Source organism: Schistocerca americana, chromosome 1 (assembly GCF_021461395.2).
Source record: "Schistocerca americana isolate TAMUIC-IGC-003095 chromosome 1, iqSchAmer2.1, whole genome shotgun sequence".
NCBI lineage: Eukaryota > Metazoa > Arthropoda > Insecta > Orthoptera > Acrididae > Schistocerca > Schistocerca americana.
In genome coordinates this window covers 939,281,602-939,308,745 of record NC_060119.1, presented here as the reverse complement: position 1 = coordinate 939,308,745, position 27,144 = coordinate 939,281,602, and the positions used below count along the sequence as shown (strand labels likewise).

Here is a 27,144-nt window from a genome sequence, read left to right as displayed (position 1 = left end):
GTGCAGAAACGAACCTATTTCTAACAGGTCGCAGAAAACTATTCCGAATGGTGGTTTGAAAAGCGTTACCATCAAAGCAAATTTGCTTTTACGCAAGTTGAACTATGTGCGAGAATGTACGATGAATTTCTTAAATTACAGAGCGTTTGACTCTCATTTGAAAATCAACTCTTTGATGACGAGCCATTTAAATGAATTTCGAGCCCAGAAGATCAGACATTTATGTCGTTATTAAAAATTTTACTGGCACATTTGTGTGATGCATCGTAAATTGTAATATGCGCATAAAAGACCAATATCGTATGTGAAAGCTTAGCTTCTCTTGCTGCGTATTAATCTTATAGACCAATATTATATGTGAAAGCTTTTCGTTTCGTGTAACAACACTATGTATATTAATTTAAACGATTAACTTTTTCTGTTTGTGTGTTCGCGCTACTTAACAGTGATGTTGCTATTGGCTGACTACATCACGTGTCCTAAGCTCTGAATACCCGCTGTCATCGGCTGGCGAGATCACGTGACATGAGCTATGACTGGCTTACAAAAGCTCGTCGCAATCTCAATTTCAATGCTTCGCAAAGTAACGTGCGGTGTTTGGTGGAATTCGAATTTATACTTTCGTAATACAAAAATATGCAGGGTACATGTTGCTGCACATCAAAGATCTTTCCAAAACGTTGTTTTTTCCCAATGTTTAGTTTTCTAAAGCGCCGGAAAATTCTATGCCCGTGTATAAAACCATAATCATTCAAAGGACTGATAAGTTATACAGTTCCGAGAGAAAATAGACTGTCAGTTAACAGGGAAAAAGTATGTTTTCACCCGGGATATTGTTTTTTTAACCGGGAAATCCGGGAGAAATCTGGGAATTTTTTTTCCTTGTCCACGTATACACCCTGATTGTTCAAGTGTTGTGGAATGGTGCAAACGATTCCTTCAGGAGTGCGAGTCAGTGGATGACGAAGCTCGTCCTGGACCCGCTCATTGTCTCAGCACACCAGAAGTTGTTGTGGAAGTAAATGCTTTAGTCTTGGACAACCGCAGAATTACCGTGGACGAGATCCGTCGGTTACTGGGCAGTAGCGTGTGCACCGCCCACACCATAAAGCTTCAGCACTTGAAGTTTTGAAAAGTTTGTGCGCAGTGAGTTCCTCACCAATTGACCGCAGAACAGCGCAATATTCATATGGTGCTGTATCTGCAACATTATCGTGAGGAGGCATACAGCTTTATGTTGCGTATTGTCACAGGTGACGAAACATGGTGTCACCATTTTTTACCGGGAAGTAAGCATCAGAGCAAGCAGCGGAAACATGCGACTTGACCACCTCCAAAGAAATCAAAGGCTGTGCACACCAGTTCTGGTAAAGTCATGATGTCTTCCTTTTTTGACCACAAGGGCCCACTGGTTGTCGAGTTCCTGAAACGGAGAACCACAATCAATGCCCAGCCTTATCAGGCCACTTTCAAGAACCTTAGACGAGCCCTCAAGTCGAAACGTGAAGGCATGTTGTCCAATGGCGTTATCCTCCTGCATGATAATGCCCACCCACACAAGGTCAATGCAGTGAAGACGACATTGCAGCAGATTCAATGGGAAACGTTGGAACATCCACCATATAGTCCCGACCTTTTACTGTGTGATTTTCATGTGTTTGGACCTCCAAAACAAGCTATTCATGGACATAAATTTGCAATGTATGACGAAGTGTGTGACAGCAGCGTACTAACTTCTTCAAGGATGGAATCGACCAGCTAGTGTCACAATGGGATAAATGTGCCCACAGTTTTGGCGACTGTTTTGGAGTGTGTTGTGCTTGCAGTAGGTCTGATAGGCATACGATACTGGTACTTCGGGAATTATATTCTGTCGTGTTATAAAAATGATCATTTGTGCCAAAACAGTCTCATTTATTTGATGTTTGTTACAATTTCTGCAATATTAGAAAGTCCTATTTTATTTTATGTAGCAGGCAGTGACAAAATAGATGTAATAAGATCGAGAAGCCACACCAGTCTTGGGTACTATTTGTATTAACAGCTTTTTCGGTATTAGGCAGCAACATTTCGATTTTTCCTGTAGCAAAAGTTTGACGAACTTTGATGAGTTAATAGATTCTTTTGCTTGGAAGGAAGGCACACCATGCAAAGCTGTAGCAAGATTAGAGAGAGAAAAAGTGCTACGACCTAAGGATTGAAGAAATGTGTACTGTCTTACTTGTCTCTTGCCTTTTCAGGTTTTATGTATCCTATATTTAATTTTATGTCACACAAAACAGTAGGTTATTAGCTAATAGGCAATAAAGAGTACATATTTTCTGAAGAGTTATTGTTCTTCCAGTTACAAATAATCCCATCCAATAATAACTGCAAGGTTTTTTTAAAAAAAACAAATAACGTGTCTTACATCCTCAAATATATACGTTTTAAGTATCGGACATCTTCAGAAAGATGTGCAGTTACAAAATGAACATATTTTTGAAAAGTTGATTCTTTTACATTTTTGACATGCTATCTCAAAAGTCTCAAGGGATGGGGTGGGGGAGGAGGAGAGGGGCCGTGCCACAATCTAGTATTGCCCTGGTACGAAAAAATTGTAGATCTGGGGCTGATGTGCAAAGCATTCTGAGTTATAGTGGGGAGGTGGGTAGTCTCCGCCTGACCTGTGTTTACATTAAGTGATATTTACTATTTCCTCTTCGTTTACTGCTCTCATCAAATGAAACAAAACAGGTTAATGTGGCCAGGAGCTATCAAGTGAAATAAAATACATTCACATAATTACAGAAGGCTAAAATATGTTACTAGTTTCAGATTTTATTTTATTTCCACCTTTCTGACAGTCCAGCATTAATCACCTTGCAGAGCAATAAAGTTTCTTTTATTGGTTTCCTGAAGAAATTTTGCTTTTATTAATCTTTCCCGCTGAGGCAGTCAATTTATTTGAAACAAAGTTTTTAACTTCACGCTATTGGCTAGTTTCAACTGTTCGCTGCGTTTCAAGTGCACATTTTCATCTTCTAGCATGTATGGCATTATGCCATAATAAAAAACCAAACATGAGATAATACAATACTGGTACTAAAAGAAAATTTGCATCCCAGAAACCACACTGAAAATTTTAATATCAGGTCGAGGCCTACTTCATTGGGAATCTGGACGTACGAATGAGTACTATAAGTCAAATTATGCATTTTAGTATGGTTCACAAAATTCCAGTGCTCTTGGAGTATCCCCTGATGTCTTGTTTCTTTTATGACATAATGCAAGAATGTAAGATCTTTTAATGTTTTACAAGTATGAACATATGGGCTTCCTAAGTCATCGTAACTATGCGAGCGCGGTGACGCCTGTTATAAGGCACTCTCTGGTAACTGCTGAAATGAACAATTTCTAACAGGTAGCGGGAAAATATTGCGAATGTTGGTTTGATAAGTGTAATTTTCAAAGTAAATTTCCTTTTACGCAAGATGAACTACGTGCGAGAATGTATGATGAATTTCTTAAATCACAGAGTATTTGACTCTCATTTATAAATCAACTGTTTGATGATGAGCCATTTAGAAGAATTTTGAGCCCATAAGATCAGACATGTATGTCGTTATTAAAAATTTTAATGGCACATTTGTGTGGTATATCTTCAAGTGTAAAACGTGCAAAAAATATTAACATTATATGTGAAAGCATAGCTTCTGCTGCAGCTTATTAATCTTAGAGACAAATATTATATGTGAAAGCTTTGCTTTTCTTGTAGCAACTCTATGTATATTAATTTAAACCACTAACTTCTCCAGTTTGTGTGTTCGCACTACTTGACAGTGATACTGCTATTGGCTGACTACATCACCTGTCCTATGCTTTGAATATCCGCTGCTATCAGCTGGCAAGATCACGTGACATGAGCTATGACTGACTTACAAAAGCGCATCACAATCTCGATTTCAATGCTTCGGAAAGTAACATGCGTTGTTTGGTGTAATTCAAATTTATACTTTTGTAGTATAAAAATATGCAGTGTACACATTGTTGCACATCAAAGATCTTTCCAAAACTCATCTTTTTCCCCTGAGTTTCATTTTCTAAAGTCCCAGGAAGGTCTACGCTGGTGAATAAAACCATTACCATTCAAATGGTTGATATGTTTTACAGTTCCAAGGGAAAGTATACTGTCACTTAACATGAAAAAAGTGTATTTTCACCTGGAGGAAAAATATATTTTTATCCGGGAAATCCAGGAAAACTCCAAGAATTGTTTTCCTTGTCTGCATATACATCCTGGAATTTCATCAGTTTGTGAAAAATCACAGATGTGTAACAGAAAGTAAAAACTCGTCAAAAAATTGAAATTGGTGTCTGGGTACAAGGTAATCGAGCTATTTTCTAACATGCTACAGCCGTAAATTGTACATCAGAAAACATGCATTTTTGAGAGGTCTTTCCTTTTTTGGTCAGCCAGAAAAATAGCAAAACATGGTGAATTAAACAAAAAATTGTGAAGTATGGTGAAAGGTGCCGCAGTCTAACGTACGTGTGTGTGTGTGTGTGTGTGTGTGTGTGTGTGTGTGTGTGTGTGTTTGTTTTCCTCCAGTAGCAAATTACAATGCAGCATACTCTGGTGATGCGAGTGCAGTGGCCTGTAATGTCTTGCTTGTAAACTTTTCCCTGTTCATTGTGCTGAGTAATCGAAATGGAACTTTTTGCCAACACATGCTAAGTGCACTTCGATCTGCTGTGGTGTAAACACAGCAGGTTTTGTGAAAGCACGTATATACGCATGAGTTTTTCTTTACAAGTGGTACCAAAGAATATGAAATAAAGTTAAGCCTGCTGTGATTTCACTGTTTCTCTGTCCCAGCAGTGTGTTACATTTGCAAAAAGTCTATCTGCCATCATGATGCATTAAACACTGTTGAGGACTGCAACAAAGATGAAAAGGCACTGCACAACTGTTCACTGAACATATCCTATTAACTATAGTGTTGCACATAGTAAGTGAAGTAGTGTACATTGGCTGCAGTCGGCAGAGGCACAATACAATCTGGATTCTGTTAAGACTCCGAGCGAAACTACTTTAAGTAAAATTAACACATGATAGTGAAGGGCTTACGAGATATAACTATATAAATTGAACCTAAACGGAAGCTGCGACCATTGCATTTGCTATACACCAATCACATCAGCTGTGCTTTGGAACAAGCCCCCAAGTAAGCGTGTTGTTTATCACTTTATGTGCTAAGAGCCACTGCATTACTGTGATGTCACGTCCTACAAAGGTATTGGCTGCGGGTGGAAAACAAACATCCAAGATTTTACAAACATCTGAGATATTGTAATCTAGCAGTTTTCACTGTATTTCACAGTTTTCAGTTTGTCACCATGTCGGCTATAAATTTTTGCTATTTTCGAGGTGAACATAAAATGAAAGAACCCTCAAAACTGCAGGTGTTAAGTTATAATTTGTGGCAGTATTGTGTTGGTAATTACCATGTACATCATTAACAAAAGTGATAGTCTTTTCAGTTACATACCCTACAGTATTACTAGTGGCAAAATCCACTTTTTCTCCTAATACTTCTATTATATGATGTAAAATTTTGAAACTTCTTTCTTGCTTTCTTGTTTGTTTATGGATTTGTGATTTGGTGTCATTTGATGTTATGAGTGTTAGTAAAATTGCTACCTAGGAGGAGAAGAATTAAATTCTCACACTGACCTTGATTTTTAGCTTCTGACTGTTTATACCTTATAATCCAGTTCTGCAGGAATTTTGAATGTTCCATAGGCAAAGGTCTGTAAACTTAATATGTGTGTTAGTGTGGTGTGGTGGTTGCACTGGTTGTTGGGTGACGTAACAACTCACCTGCAGATAAGAGCTCACTAGCTGGAAAGGGCCATTCCCTTGATTCTGACTGAGCATATTCTTTGGAACTCGGTGTTTGAATTTAAAAGGTTGATGATCAATCTTGTTGTTGAATACAGTACATCGGAAATACATGCAAAAAGACAAGACTGAGTTATAAGTGGCATAAGAAAAGGTGACGGCAGGGTGCCTTCATCACATATTGGCTATGTACGCCACTGTGTGAACTATCTGTTTTTGTCCCACTTATAACCCATTCAGTCACATAAAATGTCAATGGGAAGAAATTATGATGAAGTCAAGCAAGAATGTAGAATCAAGGTAAACGTTACTAGAAAGAAATGTAAAATCAGGGGTTATGAATTTATAGTGTAGAATTTGCGAAAAACTTAAAATCAGAGAACGTAAAATTGAAGTTCGATTGTATATGCCATACAAGTAATATTTCTATCACTCTGGGTCTCTCCCATATGGTTGGAGTGGCAAGCTGTTAGACAGTAAATACCAACATTTTGCCTGTCCAATGTCTGGTGCTTGTGATATCTGTTACTGTACCTGATTTTGGGACCTGTTGCAATATGCATACATTAAATTACTGATAACATGCTTATGTTATTGGGAAATGATTTATTCAGGTTATTAAATTTATTTTATTAACCATTAATATTTTTGAATGTCTTATAGGGTCATTCCATGCCAAGTGGTCTAAACCTTCCCACCATCATGTCTCCAATTTTCTTCAAATTTTATCTGTAGCACTAGTCAAGTGCTAAATTAAGTTTCTCAAGATTTCAAGCCTCTAGCTGCAATACTTGCTGATCTACACCCCCTTGTCTGAAGGGTAGTAAGTTCGCATGCGCGCGACATCAGACAAAATGCCATTTTTGGGGTCTCATAAAATTGAAACCAATTCATAAGAATGGTTAGTAAGATGAGACCCTGTACAGTTTTTTGTGCTGATTCAAACGAAATTAATTATAAGATTACTGATGCAAAATCCGGTCAAACAAGTCGACTCAAAGTGTACCCCTAATTCTGTCGTGACTTAATGCGACAAATTTTGACCAATATTCAGACTGCAATAATTTCCTTGCAGATAAAGATATGGACTTGAACTTTTTACCAAGTCTTATCTTTGTGCTGGACATAATACAGCTGGATTTCCAACTACCCAGGCTTTATAGTCGCCTTGCAAAATCTCTTCAAATTTGGCAGTGTCAGCGCAAATGGCTTTATTTACCAAAGTTCAAAGCCCATTACTACAAAATAGTCAGCCTGGATTTAATTGTGAATAGTATCATCTGAAAGAGAAACTCTTGCTCTACGAGATGGATATATTTTTCTTTTGCAACGCTTCCATTAAGTGCTTATTTACTCAGGTCAAAGTATCTTATATTTTGTGTGCGCAGTGCCCTGCGTTGGTCCATGATGGCTGAGCCATTACTGGTTATCACAATAAAACCAGCATCCCCATCGCCATAGGGGCCACGCCCGATAGCCATGCAGTAACAGCCACGGGTGGGTATCTTTACTGCAGGTTCCCAAGCCTGATTACAGGGTGTCTTTACCACAGGATCCCAAGCCTGATTGTGGGTTTCTTTATGCAGGTTCCCAAGCCTGTCTTCCTCAGTTACTTCATCATTCTGGAAGCATCGTTGATTTGCAAGAGAATGCTTTCAGGAAAACTGTATTGCCGACCAGATGATGTCACTGATGGAGCTGGAAGAACACCAATGATAAGTTGTTCTGGAATCCAGCAAGTATCACGTCTTAAGGGCCAATAAAATGAACTTGCAGGACCATGAGGATGCATAAAGCTTATGAAAGCATCTTTCTGTTCGACTGAGATTTCAACGATGTTTCCAATCCACCATTTCTTTTCATAAATGCAAGCAACATACTGCCCAGGCTGAAGATCCATGACTTGAACTACTACTTCAGCAGCACTAATTTTGGCCAAAAAAGATGTCGCATCATTAGAAACTCTACTGACCTTAATTGTCGTCATATCAATGGGCAAAAAATGGTGGTTTTCTCTTGTGCCAGCTAGAGTGTGCCCTTGCAGGAATCTTTCTTCTTGAGAAGCTTTTTCTTCTTCAACTTCCTCTTTGCTGATGAAAAAGAATTTGATTCCATTGATATTATCATTGCAGAAGTTGAAAAGATCTTTGGGTGTTAGAATCTGGTTTTCATATGGACGTTGCAAACTTGCTCTTGCTGCCAACCGTTTTGTTGTGCCTCCAATGCCATCACAAGGCGACTTTCCATGGCTTGTTCCAAAGAAATTCCATTCTGCTGTTATTTCAAAATCTTCTTTGTGATAGCATAAGTTGAGAAAATTCTTGAAATTCTTATATTGTGCAGCTGAACCATCACTGAAGTAGTGGATGTGGCTTATTTTGGAAAATTGCATCTTCAGGTAATTGATTACTTTTCCAATGTAAACATGGACAGTAATCGTATCGTGTCGAAGGCAGTCACTAATAACACAAAGATTCACACATTGCACCTCTTCGTTTTCACAGTAGTAGACTACAAATGGATGAACTGTTGCTTGACTGTTTTCCCAGTGAAAGCCTTGCACTGCATCTTGAACAATAAATGAATAGTTTTCAGCAAAATCCATTAGTATTATGAATTCGCCTTCTTTCAAATCAGTTTTGAGAGCTTTCAGGTGCTGGCTTTGATGCTTGGCAATGTAGTGATGACAAGACAGGTTCCAAATTTTTGCTGCAATATCTTCAACATACTCTTCTGTTGAAAGCTGCTTTGTTTCTAAAGTATCCCTGTCGGTATGAATCCATTGTTTGTACTCAATCAGTTCTTCAGGGTCATTATCTTCAAAATATGTTGCAATAACTGCTTCTACACCTTCTGGACCAGGGCAGTTTTCACAACGATGAAGCATACAATCCTTGTTTTCCAAGCTGCAAACAGCTTTGCTAAGAATTTCCTTGTAGTCTTCATTGATTGATGCACCAGTGAGCATAAGCTTGACATTTTGGTGTATTGTACAGACACAAACTGAGTGCATTCCAGCAGAGCCAACTGTAACACACCATTTTGGTCTAAGCTCGCAAAACTTTGAGAAGCCAATTTCTGGTCCATTTTGCTTCTGATAAGACACGTACATTTCCTTCAAATTGCAAAGCAACAACCGCTTTTGCTTGTACACCTTTGTTCCTGAAATTCTCACAGGCACACAGTCTTTCTTCCCTGGACAAAGTCTGCTGAATTCGTCATCTTGAAAAAAGTCATGTACTTTCTGAACAACTTCATCTGAAAGCTTCCTTCCTTGCCGATTTGCTGGAAAAGCTAGAACACCTTGCTCATTCTTCAGTTTTCTCGCTTGCTTTACCATTCTTTCTGATACATTAAATGCTGTTGTCGTATCTTTAATTGTCCAGCTTCTTGGAACCAAGGTCAATATTTGAACTTTTGTCCTACGATTTGACACTTTACATTTTTCTTTCAACTCTTCTATAAGATTATCAAGATCTGCACAATTATTGCATGGGCGACTTTTACTTGAACTTGGCTGTTCATCGTAATTGATTCCTACAGCAGCAGCAATTTGATTCCCAATTAAACTTTGTGCATCCAAGATCTTTCTTTTTGCATAGCTTTGCTTATCTCTTTTACTTAGTTGTCTTCTTTTCAATGGTGAAGCACCAATAAATGATAAACTTTTGTTGATGGCTGGTTCAGTTTCATCCGTTGTGAAATCTTGTTCAGATTGGGTTGATAGTGATGATGAATCTTCTAGCTTTTGGTTCAGTGCCGACATGCAGCGAGGGCAAAGCTTCTGACCAGGTTTTATATCAATCACTTCTTTTTTCTTTAACAGGCAAAGTTTGGCAGCTGTTTCATTATCAAGCAGTCTAAGTCCAGCTTTTACATTGTGATTCCTCTTCTTGAATGGATTGCAACATTTCTTTTGCATCGCTTGATATTCATGTAGGAAGAGGGCTTCATGGTGGAAGCAAATGATGGAATTTTCGTCAAGTTTGGCTTCTGAACGCGAAACAAGCAATTTCTGGTCACATTCTGTGAAATCACTAAACGCTTTGAATCCAGTCTTCTTAGCATAGAAGATAACATGGCACTTCGATGCAGCAGCATCTTTTCCAATTGAACAGGGGGCCAACGATTCTTCTTCTTCATTAACTTCTGACATCTCTCACTGGCCAATCACTGAATAAAACACGAATGAAATATCCAATTATATCAGTAATTCTAAGCGACTATTAAGATTCAAATTCCTAGAAATGAAGAAAAATTAGTGCATCGCGCATACAAAATATAACAACTTTGATGTGAGTTAATGAGTACTTAATGGTCGCGTTGCAAAAAAAACAAATGTCAGTCTTGTAGAGCAAGAGTTTCTCTTTTAGGTGATACTATTCACAAGCAGATTCAGGCCAACTATTTTTTAGTAATTGGCTTGAAACTTTGGTAAATTTTACCGTTTGTGCTGACACTGCCTAATTTGAAGAGATACTGCAGGGCGACCATATGGCCTGGATCATTGCAAATCCGGCTGCATTATGTCTAGCACAAGCATGAAGCTTGGCCAAAAGTTCAAGTCCATATCTTCAACTGCAAGGAAATCATTGCAGTCTTAATATTGGTCAAAATTTGTCGCGTTGTGTCACGACAAATTTTGAAGTATACTTTGAGTCGAGTTATTTGACCGGGGTTTGCATGAGTAATGTTATACATAATTTCGTTGGAATCAGCAAAAAAAACTGTACAGGGTCGCATCTTACTAACCATTCTTATGAATTAGTTTCGATTTTATTAGACTCCAAATATGACATTTTTTTTATGTTGCATGCACACGGACTAAGTACACTTCAGACAAGGGGGTCTAGATCAGCAGCTATTGCAGCTAGAGGCCTGAAATCTTGGGAAACTTACTTCAACACTTGACTAAAGCTACAGTTAAAATTTGACGAAAATTGGAGACCATGATGGTGGGAACTTTTTTCAGTTTTAGACCACTTGGTGTGGAATGACCCTATATCCATTTACTGATGGAGCATATTTAGTGGTGTTAATAATATTGTCTTCCAATAATTATGTCTTCTTATTTCTTTTCATAAACATTACTACTGATACCTTAATACAGTGCAATGCAAACACAGGTCAGAGTATCATAAACATGATTTTGAAGCACAGTAACCTGTAATATCTAACAGCAACTGGAAGTTACAGTTGATTCTTTCATTATCAACTTTTGCAAAATTTATTGATATATAACATTATTCTTTTTTGTTCAATAGTCTTTCCGTGATGTTCAGTAATATTACAAATTTGGTGATACTGTTTGTACTCCTTTCATAGATAGGTGTGAAACTTCCCAAAACAGCCAGGGACAATAAAACAAATTGATATCTTGTGTAGTGACAGAGTGACAGGTTGCTGCAAATCCTTCCGCAATAATATAAATCAGTCACAGTGTTCTTTAATCTTTTGGAAGCATGTAATTCATATCATTGAAGAAAAATACTATTTATGAAGGTGCCTGGACTAGTTGAGTGCAGAAAATGTGTGTATTGAACTGAAAATGAGTGGAAACAAATACCCATTAGCTGTGCCTGTGTTCATGTCATTGTAAACACCTGTAATGCAGAGAGTAGTTGTTTTCAGATCCAACATTGTCACACAGACTGTTTTAAAAATAATGTGGTTTCTTCTACATGCTGGATACCACAGCTTTAAATTTGTTAAACAAATGTGGTTTTTTCCACTAAGGCTGTATTTATTAAAACTACTACTTCAGTTAAAAAAGTCCGGGCTTTTTAAGCCGTAATCCAGCGCGTAGCTATACAAAAAATGGCTCCCTGTGTTACCATAATGAAACAGGAATGTAATGGTGTGAAGCTAAGTGAATGGAAGAATTATTACCGTAAAGAGCAGTTAAATTTGCAAATCAAAATGAATAGAAGCATGTAATGTGAATACACTGCTATATTTATGTGTATGACATCTTTTTCTAGGTAACTGTATTTCCATTAATTTGTGCTCACATCATTGTGTTTCTGTTTAATTGTGGTAATGTAGTGTGCTTTTCAATTCACTCACATGGTGGATAATGCTTGGAAAAGGTGAAACTAGTTGTGGGATGAAGACGAAGTGTAAATAAATACAACCTCATGTAGAAAATGCCACATTCATTAACATGACTTCACTGGTTCTGAATATTCTTATAAAATTCCTTCTTCAGTATCTTTATTGACTGAAAATGACAACAATTTAATGGCTTGTTAATGAACACCATTTTCATTTCACACTTCGTTGTCCAAATGACTCGTGCATCTACTGTTACATGTCGCTGTATTACATTAATAAACAGTATAGTGAGTGTCACGAATTACTTTTATTATTTGCATGAATGCAGAATGATTCAAAGACTTTCACAGAACTATTGTTCGTCTTTCTTTCTTTGTGTGGGTCATCTAAGGACCACACACCAATTTAAATGCTTCCTTCTTTGTTCTTTCTAATCTTTCCTCTATGTATCCTTTTTCTCTCCTCGGACCATTTTGACACTGTCTTTTTCTCCCTCTTGCCTAGGAATTCTTCCATTTTTAACACTTTCCTCTTGAAAATCTCTCTTTCTGTTGCATCTTCTTCACTTATGTCGTTTCTTTCCAAATCTTTCCTAACTTCGTGAATCTAGGCTGTTATTCACTTCTTGTCCCAAAGATATTTAAAAATTATTTGGTTAACCTGTTGCTGTTCATTCTGTATAAGTGTCCAAAAAATAGCAGTCCCCTCTTTTGTAGTGTTTCATTTATGTTTTCTATGTTGCGATGAACTTCTTCTTTGCTTCTTAATTTCCATACCTGTGTATTTTTTGATGGCCCAAGTATTTTTTGGATGATTTTTCTTTGTAGGACTTCAAGTTTGTGTTATTTGTAGTTCAGTACTAAACATTCACTTGCATAAAGACAGTCTGGTTTTACTACTGTGTTGTAGTGATGTATCTTCAAATTTTTAGGCAGAAACCTTTTCATGTAGACATTCCTAGTTATTCCATAAGCTCTCTCCATTTAATGTACTCTTTCTTCTACAGAAAATTTTTCTAAGCCATTTTCTTGTATAATTTCTCCCAAATATTTAAATCTATTTACCGTCTTTATCTGGCCGATATCTGTTGCTAGGGGTTCCAGAGCATTTTTTTATATTTGTCATAAATTTTGCTTTTTCTACAGATATTCTTAAACCCGCTTTGTTGACTATTTCTTCTAAGAGATTAATATGTATTCCAGCATTTGTTAGGGTTTTAGAAAGAATGGCAAAATCATCCGCAAATGCAAAACCTTGAATTTCAGTACCTTTGTCTTTGGTTCCCAGTCTGATTGGTGATAGTGTATTTTCTTTTAGTTTTTGTTTCCACAGTTTTCTCTAGTACGCAGTTAAAGAGGACTGGAGACAGGCCATCACCTTGCCTTACACCTGTTTTTATGTTGAAAGCATTCGATAATTCACCCCGAAACTTGACTTTTGATTTGGTGTCTGTGAGCATTTCTCGAATAAGGTTTGGTAACTTAGATTTGATGCCAAATTCTCTGATCACTTTATCTAGTGCTTCACTATCAACCAAGTCAAATGCCTTTTTAAAAACTATAAATGTTGCAACTATATTTTTGTAAGTCTGTGACGAATTATGGGCTTAAGATTGAAAATCTGTTCTGAGCAAGATCTGCCCTTTCTAAATCCACTCTGATATTCTCCCATTTGGCTATCAAGTGTTGCTTCTACTTCGTTTAGTAGTATTGTTGAAAATATTTTATAACTCACTGGCAACAAAGATATACCTCTTTAGTTATTTACATTTTGCGTATCACCTTTTCTTGTGCGAGGGATGGATGAGAGCCATTTTCCAGTATTCTGGTATCTTTTTCAGTTTCCTATATTTCTTCCAACATTAGCTGAAGGTTAGTTATAATTTTTGGTTGAGATTATTTAATAAGTTCAGCTGTAATAGAGACTTCTCCACTGGCTTAGTTGTTTTTCTAGCTTACAGTTCAACAATTTTTCAAAGTACTGTCTTAGTATTTCACAATTCTGGCTGGTGCTTAGGCATACTTTACAGATTTTCATCTGTGAAGCAAATACTTGGAGCTTGGTAGCCCTTTAGATGACTTTTAAACGTGTGATAGAAAATCCGGGAGTTATTTTTTCCAAAATTGTTTTGAACGTCAAGAAGTTGTGATTTCTGAAAAGATCTTTTAGCACTCTTCATTATTCTTGCTGTTTCTTTCCTTCGCATTCTAAATTCGTCAAGGTGTTCAGACTCTGCTTCTTCATAGATTTGATTCCACCAGACTTTCTTCTTCATTTTTGTTGTTCCAAATACATTTTTCGCTGCCCTGTTGGTTTCTTTCGATATTTCATACTTTTTCCCTGATTTAGTTACTTTAATTTCTTCCTGAAAATTTTTAGTTACCTCTTTGGTGATGTTGAGCCTGTCTGTATTATATTCAATTAATTTTTGCTGTCTCTCTTGGTTTTTATTGGAGAGAAGTTTCAGTTTAATTTTAGGCAGGTAATGATCAGAATCAAATTCCCTTTTTCTGGCTACTTTTACATTCATGATTTCTTTAAAATTGCATTGATCTAATTGGAACCCCCCCTCCCAGCATTGGATTCTGAGATTTCCATGTTTTTTCCTTTCTTGGTAATTTATTATTATTATTATTATTATTATTATTACTACAGGGCGGTTATAATTAAACCTTCACTACTTGAGCCAGTGTAGACAGAAAAATATTTATCCTATTTCTACCAAACAAGATAGGAATGATGTTCAGACTGTGCAGCAGGATTGGATTGTTAGTAGTACTAGGGTCATGACTTGCCATTGGGCACCAGTAATGGCATGGCGATGTGGGGTTTCAGTGTGCATTACAATTGCAGACAGTCAACTTCAATCTGGACAAGGGGCGCAGGACTTTACTCGTAAAGCTGTTTCATCAAAACAACAGCTAGAGTGATGCTGCTCTTCACAAGTATCAAAGCACTGAAGAAATGCAGAGAGGTTCTCTATCTGCACTAGGTTGAAGAATGTGATTCGGAAGTTTGAATTAACTGGCGATTTGGGAATTGCTTGTGGCAGAGGGCGACGGCCAATAGCGCCACTAATTGTTGAAGTAACTTTCCCCATGTCTGAGAATGCTGAACAAAATGTGCGATCTTAAAGCAATCAAAGACCTGTGTCATGACAGTTACACATTCCATGGTCCACCGTAGTTTCATGTAGCAATCTCTAGTGTGGATCCAGCCTGTCGTGGATGCAGATTGTCATCACACTGAGCAACGTTTGTAACCTGCAACGTAAACATGGGACACAGTTAATAAATGTTACCCTCTCATGTAGAAGTTAAATTGTCTCTCTTTTGATGGTTTATTCCTTATTTATCTTCTGCATGTCCTTACAGATGTTTCCAAAAAAAAAAATTTCTTTGTCGTATGATCACTCATTTTTCATGGGGCCGTATCAAGCAATGAAAGTTCAACTATGATCACCCTGCAGTATTATTATTGTTATTATTATTACTATTATTATTATTATTATTATTGTAGTAGTAGTAGTAGTAGTAGTAGTAGCAGTAGCAGCAGCAGCAGCAGCAGCAGCAGTTAAATAAATTCTATAAGTTCTGAATTCAAGCTATTAACTCCAAGCTCATTGTTTCTTTCAGGCTGTAGTTCAGCAGTTCATATTAGCGTATGTGGAGGATAAAAAGCAGCCCCTTTGGTGGGGCATATCCTTAGTTGCAATGTTGTTTGCATGCCAATTACTTCGTAATTATTGCTTTGGAGCTGGATATGTAATGGGCCTCCATACAGGTAAACATAACTAGATTTAGTATCTACTTCTAATTAAGTTGACTATGTGTTCAGTAGTAACCAAATACCATTCTTCTTGCCAAACTGTTCTCAGGGTGGCAAGAACATCATCTGGTCTTTGATCTTAAGCTAGCATTACCTGGAGGTTAAACATAAACATCAGTGATGCATTTTAGTAGAATTATGCTGTCACAGTTTCATGTGGAAAAACATGGGTGTATATCCATTCACCTCAAGGTTTCCCACCCACATCATTGTTGAAAGTAGACTGGAACTCATCAGTAGACAGAATGGTCTCCTTTTTAATGAGATTTGACAAAAAAAGAAGTGAGACTGAGCACATTAGGGGAATTATTTGTTGTGACGAACTGTGTCCCTATCCTATACCAAATTGCATCAAAACACATCACCTCAATGGCAGGGCACAAACAGTTTATTGCAGATGTTTTTCTACGCTGTATCAGAAACTATTGTGCTCAGTATCTGCCACAGAAGAAATGATATGGCAAATTTATATACTTATCAATAATGTCCAATTTAGTGGTAGCTGCCTGTAAAATTGGCCCATTTGATTGCTTACATGCCTATATTCGTGTTTTGTGCAACTTGAAACGTTTCTTCAAGGCCTTTTTTGTGAGACTGCAGAGGAGCTAGACCCTTTTTGCCTTCTGATTAAGTGCAAGAAAATGAGAAAATGTACATAGTAAAATTTCATTCCAGTCCACTTAGTTGACTGATTTTGATGAAAGTTTCTAAGGATATGGTTCAAGCTCAAAAGAGCAACTGCTCCCTAATACATTATTACAAACAATTCCTTTCTTGTCTGATGATATATGTGCTCGTCACCTTGATAAAACTTTTTTCTGTACAGTGTTGGACGATATCATCCTTCTATTAGCTACCTTAAAAGTAATCCATATATGTGTAATTGAGTTAGTCTTATTTAGTAGGGAAGGTAACAGTAAAGAGCTGTAAGTGGCATGTATCATAGCATTTGCCAGCTGAACTTCCTGGGTACTGTACTTGGGATCAGAAATTGTTGCCACAGTTTATGTTTTACAAATTTCCAACAGCATGCAGCTAAGGTGGCCCACTCTGCTGTTTGGTATCTTTCTCACTGTACCATCTACAGTTTTCGTGTCACACATGCAGTTGTTTTGCTATGTACAAGTGAGTTGGGGTTTGCAACACTGCAGTTACGTATGTAATAGTGTTTGTACAGTACTATTGCGGTACTTCGATTTTACATTCTCTGATTTTGCGTGTTCCACAGTTGTACAACATAAATTTGTAGCCCCTGTGAAAAACCCACAAGATCAATGCTAAAAATGCCCTGTTTCTATGTTTCTTCCTAGTAAAATTTACTCAGTTCTGTGTTCTTACTTGACTTCATTTTGTTTTCTTCCTATTTACATTTGATGTGACTGAATGAGCTGTAAGTGGCACAAAAGATACATGGTTTGTACTGTGGGTGAGGGTGGAGTCAAGGGAATATTTTATGCCATTGTGGAGAGGGGAGATGTGAGAGAGGAAATGCTGAATTAATCTGTGATTGGCATTGCCAACACAACTTGAAACATTTAGCTTCACCGTCCAGTGATGATGGATCGAGTACATTTCACACTGCTTTTTGCAGGAACTGACGTAATCGTGACTGTGAAGGCGACCAGGATCGAGGCAATCGATTTGTCGACTGCTATAGCGTAAAGTTGATTTTTAAGGATGGTTTAGTGACAGGAGAATCTCAGTTGTACCAAGAAATCTTTAGAGGAATATGTTTGTGGTTGTCCAACACGTAAAATATTTATGACAAGGCAGAATATGGATGTTATTGCTCATCATTTCACTTGCAGCAATTTAAGCTGTCCTCTTAGGTTCCTGCCTAACAACACACTCGAAAATCACCACATATTCAGAGATAAACAGCGAAGTATTTGTGAAAGGAACAACATGAATTTTATTGCTGCTCATTTCATTCGCATGAATGTAAGCCATTTTCTTAGGTTTCTGCCTAACCACACACTCAGCAATCGCCATACATTTGGAAATAAACAGGCTACTATTTATTTCATCTTTTGTTCTCTAAGCAGGCAGAAAAACTTAACAACATTGAATATTACAGAACATATTGTATTACAATCATAACGAATATGATAACAATGCTAAGTTGAAAAAAATGTTGGCATGCAGTGAGTTACGAATCTGTACCCTCTAACTCAACTAACCATGACGTTATCCATTACGCTACACCGTATTCATCTGAAGTTTGTATTGTGCGTTAGTTATCATAAAATCTCTTGAAGCTTTACACCGTTGATGCTTTGATGTTTAAAGGTAAGTGTGATGTATTTGTGATACGGTACTTTCTCTGAACTGTTACTTTGAAACAACGTACTGCGCACATACTGTTTGGCCACGATAACTTGATGATTGGGCTTGTGCTGCCAGAAGCAGAGAAAATCGGCACCATTTGAAAGGTATTCATTTGTCTCAGAGTGCTGCCAGCATCAAGCTGCCCATATATGTGAAGTATTATGAAAGGCTTGTGTTTACTGGCACATAACTTCTGTAAGCACTTGTTGAGGTGTTTACGTTAGAACAAAATCTTACTCAAGTTTACTGCTTCGGAGGCCTGTCAGAAAATCAGGCCATGGCGCGTACATCACTAGGGTAGTTCTGCGTTCGCTCAAATCAGGAGGCAAAATGTGCTTCTACATGTGTTATCTCGTAGGTAGGCGTGTCCGTACAAATGAAAACTGAATCTTCTACTGGAATCCACTATTATGGAATCTTACTGTTATTAGTCCTATAATGATGGGAAGTCCACGGACCTGCTTATAATTTTTATGGCTGTACTGGCGTACAATAAAATAAAATTATGCTAAAATGATAATCAGTTGCATAAGGCACTACTTCCAGCATGTAATGAGTACTGTTAAGCAGAAGAGACTAAATGCTATAAACAAGAAACCCAAGTTCGAGCCATATGCAACAGATTGCAATCCATCAGAGACAGAAGAAGAAGAGGACGTTACGATGACAGAAATTGTGTGCCACCACATGAGACATCCTTCCAGGTTCTCCGGTGACGACGGCCAAGATCCAAACAAGTGACTGCAGCTATAAGAGCATATTGCCAAATTTAACAAATGGGATGACACAGTGTGTTTAGCTAGTGTATTTTTGTACTTGGAGGGCACTGCCAAGCAATGGTATGAGAACAACGATATGAAGTTCTTAAACTGGGAAGCATTCCAGGCGGAACTGCGCAACTATTTTGGCGACACGCAATGATAGAAGTGCAAGGCTGAAGATAAAGTGCAGGGCACAGTGTCCAGGAGAAACTACAGCATCCTACATTCAGAACGTGTTGGAGCTGTGAAAAATAGTGGATCCTAGAACGAAGGAGGAAGATAAGGTTGCACATCTCATGAAGGGTGTTGTTGAGGAAATGTGTCAAGCCCTACTCCTGAAGGAGGTTTCAACAGTAGATGACTTCATAAAACGGTGCCAGTATATCGAGACAATGCAAAAAAAATAATTACACGCAAGAAGTTTGAACAGCTTCCAAACATCTTATCGATGTCCGTGATGGAGGAAGCAACTGATTTCACTAGTGTTCTTCATCAGCTAGTGAGAAAGGAAGTTCAGAAGTCACTTGGATTTCACGGTGAGCAAAAAACCGAGATGCTTCAAAAGATCATAATGGAGGAAGTGGAACAGACATTGAACCCAATCTGTCGTCCTTCATTTCCCTTTAAAACAGTGAAAAAGTCAAGACCCAGGCGGAATTACGTTCCTACAGTGCCGCTTGAGGAACCTGTTTGGGCACCAAGGAAGACCAATGTCTGGAGGACCCATGATGAACAACCAGTATGTTTCCACTGTGGACGACTGGGACATGTGCACTTGACCAGGACTTGTGGTGCGCTGTTGTCGAGAAAGGTGGTGGATATTTGATGATGCCCATGCCGGAAGACAGCAGACCGATCTTAGCTGACGCCAACTCTGGGACGACGAAGATGAACAAGAAGATGTGGTTGCAGGACGATGTAGGTCAACATCGCCGCAAGCTAGCTGCTGGAGAGGATGCTCCCCAACTCACCGATCAAGGTCTCCATCACCGTTTATAAGCTCCAGCCGATCACCTAGCCACCGCAACCTGGAGAACTAAAGGGTGCGAGCTTCCTTGGAGGTGAGGCTGCTGAGGAGAAAAATCCTCCGCCATCGATCACTACAAAAAGTATAGGAAACTACGTCGATATTCTCATGGATGGCTGACCAGCCCAAGCTCTTGTGGACTCTGGAGCATCATATTCAGTCATTTTGGAGAAGTACCATTGCCGGTTGCAGAAAGCCGTATTTGTCGACAGCAAAACATTTCTGCTGAAGGTGGCTGATGGGAAATATGTAAAACCTACAGGAAGATGTGCCATTCGTGTGGGTGTAAGTGGCCATACACAGCCCTTAGAATTCACTATCTTACAAGAGTGTAGTCATGACGTCATTCTCAGATGGGACTTTTTGAAAGCTTCTCAGGAAATTATAGATAGTGGTCGCTCGAAAATTACGCTAGACGAGATGAGATACTGTGGACAGGAAGATGCGCATTTGAGTGTGTGAAGACTATGTGTGCTGGATGAAGTGATCATTCCTGCAGTCAGCGCTGGAAAGGTAAATGTCATGTGTCGTGCCATGCATCAACCCAATCATCTTGTAGTGGAATGTAAGAGAAGCAAACCACTGAAGAACAACTTGGTCATCCCTGCCTCTGTCGTCTCGTTTGAGAACAGATTCGGTGAATTGTGGATAGATAACTGTCACCGAGAACCGCAGATCCTTCCTAGACACATGTGCGTGGTAAACACTAAGCCGTTAATTGAAGAACATCTGAGTGTCATAGAAACCTCCCATGCCGAGTCTGTGGGCGAAATCAGCACTACCACTACGAGGCAAGATCTAGCTCGACTATCACCAGATCTCACTAAGGAACAACAGAAGAAGCTATTTGCCATTCTTCAAGAGTTCTCTGAATGCTTCAATACACAGGTGAAGAGCAAATTATACAAATCGACGGTGAAGCACCAGATTAGCACTGGAGACCAATAAGCCAGAGAGCATACCATGTGTCAGCAACGGAACGTCAAATAATTCGCGACGAGGTAGAGAAAAAGATAAAGAATGACATCATTCAACCTTTGCTGAGCCCATGGTCGTCACCAGTGGTCCTCGCCAGGAAGAAGGATGGTAGTTGGCACTTTTGTATTACTTACAGAAAGCTAAATAAGATACCTAAGAGGGATGTTTACCCTCTTCCACGAATTGACGATACATTAGATTGTCTGAAGGGGGCTAAGTTTTTCTCAACCATGGACATGTACTCGGGATAATGGCAAATCGAAGTAGATAGGGTTGATCTTGAGAAAATTGCGTTCATCACCCCTGAGGGCCTGTATGAATTAAGTTAATGGCGTTTGGTTTGTGTAATGCACCGGCAACTTTTGAATGGATGATGGATATCTTCTAAGGCACCCGAAGTGGACAATGTGTGTCTGTTATTTAGATGACATTATAGTGTTCTCAGAGATATTTGATGAACATTTAAAAAGACTGAGGGCCATTCTTAAGTGTCCCCAACAAGGCGGACTGAAACTTAATCCAAGAAAGTCTCTTTGGAGCAAAAGAAATCAAAATACTTGGTCACCTTGTGTCTCATGAAGGTGTGCAGCCAGACCCAGAAAAGGGTGAGATCGTAAAAGTATTAGAGATGTGAGATGCTTCCTCGGATTATGTTCTTATTACCGTCGTTTTATCAAAGACTTTTGTATCAAAGCCAGGCCACTCCAAGACTTCTTAAAAGCTGATGCTAAATGTATCTGGGGTGGTGCTCAACAAGATTCTTTTGATGTGCTGTGAAAGGCTCTGTTGACTGACCCTGTACTTGGTCTGTATGATGAGAGAGCACCTACAGAACTACACACAGATGGCAGTGGGTATGGGATCGGTGCTGTTCTGGTGCACATTTCAGATGGAAAAGAGAAAGTTATAGCCTATGCTTCTAGGACACTTACAAAATCAAGAGAAACTACTCAACTACAGAAAGAGAATGTCTTGCTGTGATCTGGGCCATGTGTAGATTTCGACAGTATCTCTACGGAAGGCCATTCACAGTTGTTACAGACCATCATTCACTTTGTTGGTTGGCAGATCTTAAGGATCCAACAGGACGACTCGCCAGGTGGGTATTACGTCTTCGAGAGTATGGCATTACCATAGTGTACAAAAGTGGAAGAAAACACCAAGATGCCGACTGTCTCTCAAGAAACCCTGTGCAATACGATCAAGACTTTGATGAAGATAGTGACTGTCTCACTGTACTCCAGGATCTCTCTGCTGAGGAGGAGGACGACGCCAAGATATCTCAAATTATCTTGCCTTAAATCGCTCAGAGGATGTGAAAGGACAATTTAAGGAAGTTAATGGATTACTTTGCTAGCAAAACTTTGATCTGATTGTAAGTAGGCGGCTACCAGTGATTCCTGAACACATGGGTTTAGATGTTCTACAGAAATTCCATGACACACCTGAGGTCGGACATCTAGTATTTATTAAGACATACAATAGAGATTTTTCTGACCAGATTTATTTAGAAGTGTCCGTCACTATGTGTTGCACTGTTGAGAGTGCCAGAGGAGAAAGGCAGCTCCTCAGAAACCACCTGGCCAACTCACACCATTTCCACCAGCCAAAATGCCCTTCCAGTGTGTTGGGATTGACCTCCTCGGACGTTTTCCAACGTCTGCTAGTGGCAATAGGTGGATTATTGTTTGCACTCATTATCTGACGCACTATGCCATTACAAAAGCCGTGAAAACAACAGAAGCATCCGAGGTAGCCAAATTCATCGTGGAAGACATGGTATTAAAGCATGGTGCCCCGAGGTCATTAATTCCGGCTCTAGGGAAAGTTTTTCAATTGTGCCTTGTGACAGAGATAAACCATCGGTGCAACATTACTCATCACATGACTGCTGCTTACCATCCGCAAACTAACGGGCTTACTGAACGCCGTAATAAGACCGTGGCTGACATGCTATCAAAGTTTGTTAGTGTCAAGCTGAGCAACTGGGATGAGGTGCTACCTTGCGTGACGTTTGCCTACAACACCACCAAACAAGACACCACAGGATTTACGCCATTTTTCCTGGTGCGTGGGCGTGAGGTGACTATGATGATGGAAACAGTGCTCCCGTTACATCCTCATGATGTGGACGGCGACTACATTAGCCAGGTGTTAACCAGAGCTGAGGAAGTTTGGCAGTTAGCTCGACTTCATATGCTACAGGCTCAAGAAAACTATCGCCGAAGGTATGACACTTGTCACCTACCAGCCTGGTGACCTCGTCTGGATCTTCACTCCTGTTCAAAATGTTGGTCTCTTTGAGAAGCTCATCAGGCACTACTTTGGACCTTATAAGGCTGTAAGACACTTGTCTGATGTTACGTGCATGAAGTTGAAAATTTCGACTCTGACACAAGACGACGAAAGATCAGAGATATGGTCCACGTCTTTCGAACGAAGCCCTATAAGGATCCTGCAACCCAGGGTAAATTCGAAGCTCCAGTGATAAGCAACAAGCGGAAAGGTGACGAAGAGCGTAGCGGCAAAAGAAGTTCTAAGGAGATCTCCACTAGGGTGAAAATCAGTCGTCAGGAGTCGGAGTATGCGGGACCGATGACTCGTTCCCGGACTAGGAAGACGTAACACCGAGATGCTGTTCTCTTAAGGAGGTAGCAATGTCACAGAAGAAGCTGAGTAGCTCTGTGGTGTAGTGATTATGATACTAAACTGTTGCCTGGAGGGTCGTGAGTTCAAAACTCACCTGGACTGTACAATTTTAATTTCTATATTCAGTTTGAGTACATTTTAGAAGTGTCCACAAATGTCAAGAATCATTGTACTGGAATGTTCTGTAGCTGTATATATACTCTGTGTTCTGTCCGGAGGCAGTTCGCCCCGCACTCTTGTATGTGCAAGTGCTGAATAAATCTTTGTTTAGCGAAGTTAGTGTTCGTCATTCATCTAATTACACCTTCTTCTACTTGACAATATTGTATAATCAAACAATGGAAAATGCAGGATGGAATGTAACAATATTACAGAAGGAAAGTTGCTACTCGCCATGTAACAGAAATGCTGAGTCATGATAGCCACAACAAAAATTGTGTTAAATCTTTTTGCTGTGCCTATTGCGACTCAGCATCTCCGCTATATGGTGAATAGCAACTTTCCTCCTCTAATGTTGTATAACCAAATATTCGATAACAGGAAACATAAATTTGGTGTGGTATCTCACTGAGAGACTGCCTTTTAATTACTCTTAGATATTTGCAAGCAGTATTTACTACTATTATCAAAAATGTAAAGCATTAATGTTTAATGACTTCTGTACTGCCATTTTCCTTTCCCTTCTGGTAAAAGTGAGAGAGAGAGAGAGAGAGAGAGAGAGAGAGAGAGAGAGAAGGTTAGTAAAGTCGTTTCGCAATTCCCTGAGTGGAGGTGCCAACTACATGTATTGGGAAGTTCCAGTGGTACATTTCTGTCGGCCCATCTTTCTTCGTGCCATTTTCGTTTTTGACACTGACCTTTTTGCATTGGTACTGAACACACACAGCTTCTGTAAGTTTAAGAAAAACTTCCACAAAATGACAAATCTGGCAAGTATGTGCAGCAAGATACAAAAAGCTAGAATGAATTATCACCCTACATCAGAGCATATGCCATTTTCAAACTTCGTGATAAATTAAAAATGTGTGCCAGACAGTGAATTGAACCTGGGAACCCGGTCTGGCACACAGTTTTAGTTTGTCAGGAAGTTTCATGCAAGAACTGTTTTCACTAACTTGTGAATTTCTTGAAGTTGACAAAACTACTGGACGTCGATGGAGGGGGAGGGGGTGTTAGCAGTTATGTTGGTTCCCATATTCCACCCAATTTTGTGATTGTATGGATAACGCGCCATATCACAGCAGGAAGTTCGACAGAATGCCTGATAAATATGATTTCAGGACTACATTGTTAGAGTGGTTGCGAGACAAGCAAATAAACTGGAACAACTCAATGAGGAAGGCTTAACTATTCCTAAAATAGAAGAAAACAGACCAGACATGAAAGTGTGTGTTTGTTCATAAAATCGCTGAGAGCAGAGGCCACAAAATAGTCCGGTTACCGCCCTATAGTGATCAATCTAAATCCGATCAATCTAAATCCGATACAACTGGCATGGGTCAAAATAAAACACTATTTCAGGGAGAACAATTTCACTGGTGACATGTTCTAATGGTTTCGGCGACAAGAGAAGCGCTGCAAAATTGGATTGCGAAATTCACACATCTCTTACAGTTGACTTACTTGAAACGTTTAGCCAACCCTCTTCTATGGATATGCAGCTGCGTCAATCTCCACAACTCCTTCTCCAAAGAAATAATGCTGGCTAGCATTCAGTTCAGGTATATTTTCACTTCCACAAGTTTCATATAAGCATACAAACTCTTGGAAGTCAACTATGTCAATAACCATCGGATACTATTAACTATAATTACAATGTGATGGGTTTAATAACCACCAGAAATCCAAAAACAGGTCTTGCTTCTAGCAAGCCTAACACCAAGAATTAAAGAGTCTCTGGACAAATCATGTTTCAATTGTCTAGAACAGTTACAATTATTCGACCACCAAGGAGTAATACGTAGTTACTTCTTGCACCCTCCAAACAGGTTCTATGGCGCAGGTGGCATTGCTTGTCTGGCCCAACTTCTGTCCTCCCATGACCAGTGTCCATCCTGCACACACGTACATGTATTGCGCAGTAAATAGGCTCTCTCTCTCACACTTATTGTTAAAACGTCATGTGTTTGAGGGGGCAGAAGGTCGACTGATTCCAGGAATTAAGTGGGAATTCCTGAATCACCTCATAGTGACATGTCAAAGGAAAGATCTTATTAATGCTGCGTTTCTTTCAGTTACTGCACAGGACTGGCAAGGTTACTGCAGGAATGTGCAGCAGCTGGAGCAAGAGTATTGGACACGAGCTGGAACAGTGGAAATGGTCATAGATTACATTATCATCAGTATGACACACTCAAGCTATGATGATGACGATGATGACGATGATGATGATGATGATGATCTTGAACACAAATGGCAGTGATCTTTAGTCTTTAGTGAACGTCATTCTGAGCCAACATCACTGCTGTGCTGTATTTAATAAATGCAAAGAGCAATCAGATTTCAAAAATTGTTTTTTGACGTTAGATTCATAGTGTTGTAAGTTGTGCATTCTTTACTTTCATTTTTCATTATTTGCGATAAATAAATACTACGTAAGTTGTAGGTAAAACTCTCCAGCATGAGTACATCAACAAATTAGGTGATTTCCCATCCCATGGAAGTGTCACGTAGGTGGACAGTACTTCCACGAGTGACGCATCCGATTTCATGATCAGCACAAAATGTGGGCAGTGGTGCCAGCACTGCTGCAAGCAGCCGATGTTGTCTTCCCCTCGTCCCTCCTCTCCCCTCGGAGCCTTAATGCAGGGGCACAGCTGTTCCCAACAGCAGCTGCCTCAATTGTCAACTTACCGTGGATGAACCGTATGTCACCCGCTACGAAAGAAATGAATCAGTGAAATGCAAACAGTTTACACAGGGGTCATTTACAAGAACTCGCGAAAGTCAATAGTCTAAAGCCCACTATCATCGCTGCAAAAAGTAGTGTTAAGCCGTATACACATTGCCATTGGAAACATGTTCCTATTGGAAACATTATTTTCTACAGTGTTTTGCATCTGTTTCCGAGTTTGTTTCTGGTCCCTGCTTCTGTTTGCACAGGCAGCTAACATTTCTCAGTAAATTCACATTACCTGCACTGCTATTTGTTGTACTGTATTCATATTGTCAGCCATGTCATGTCTAGAGATGAGGAAACTGTAGTATGCGCTGCTGCATTATTAACACTTTGCTGCCCACATGTCTTGTACAAATTCATTCGCTTGACACCAGCAGCACTAATTCAGATTACTTGGCTTGTCGCCGGCCATTCTTGACATTATCGGGAGATTATAAATTGATAAGTTTTACTAATCTCATCATTAGTTCTCATAAGTTCTCAACTACGTTCCCCTACTTTCTTGAAATTTTGAAGATATACATAAGTAAATAATTACAGAATTTGTTTGTTTCATATATTTGTTTAATTGCATTGTCTTTTGGATCATGAGGAGTCATATGCAATGTAGTGGAAACCTCCAAGTTTTGCTCCGCACATTCATTGTAAATAATCGTATCACCTCTTTCGTCTGCCGTGATGAAAGGGCACAAGTACTTACAAAAACAAAAAATTTGTTGAAGTGTGTAACTTACTG

The 27,144-nt window shown here is 39.1% G+C and overlaps 1 protein-coding gene across 2 annotated transcripts in view; it reads left to right on the top strand.

The window, feature by feature from the left end:
* The window catches only part of LOC124615574 (ATP-binding cassette sub-family C member 5-like), a 272,433-nt gene that overhangs the window by 62,530 nt on the left and 182,759 nt on the right, over nucleotides 1-27,144 (top strand). For both annotated transcript variants that reach the window (XM_047143562.1, XM_047143569.1), the window contains one exon: nucleotides 15,574-15,721. In XM_047143562.1, the coding sequence (XP_046999518.1) occupies nucleotides 15,574-15,721 (148 nt within the window). The remainder of the gene's footprint in view (nucleotides 1-15,573; nucleotides 15,722-27,144) is intronic.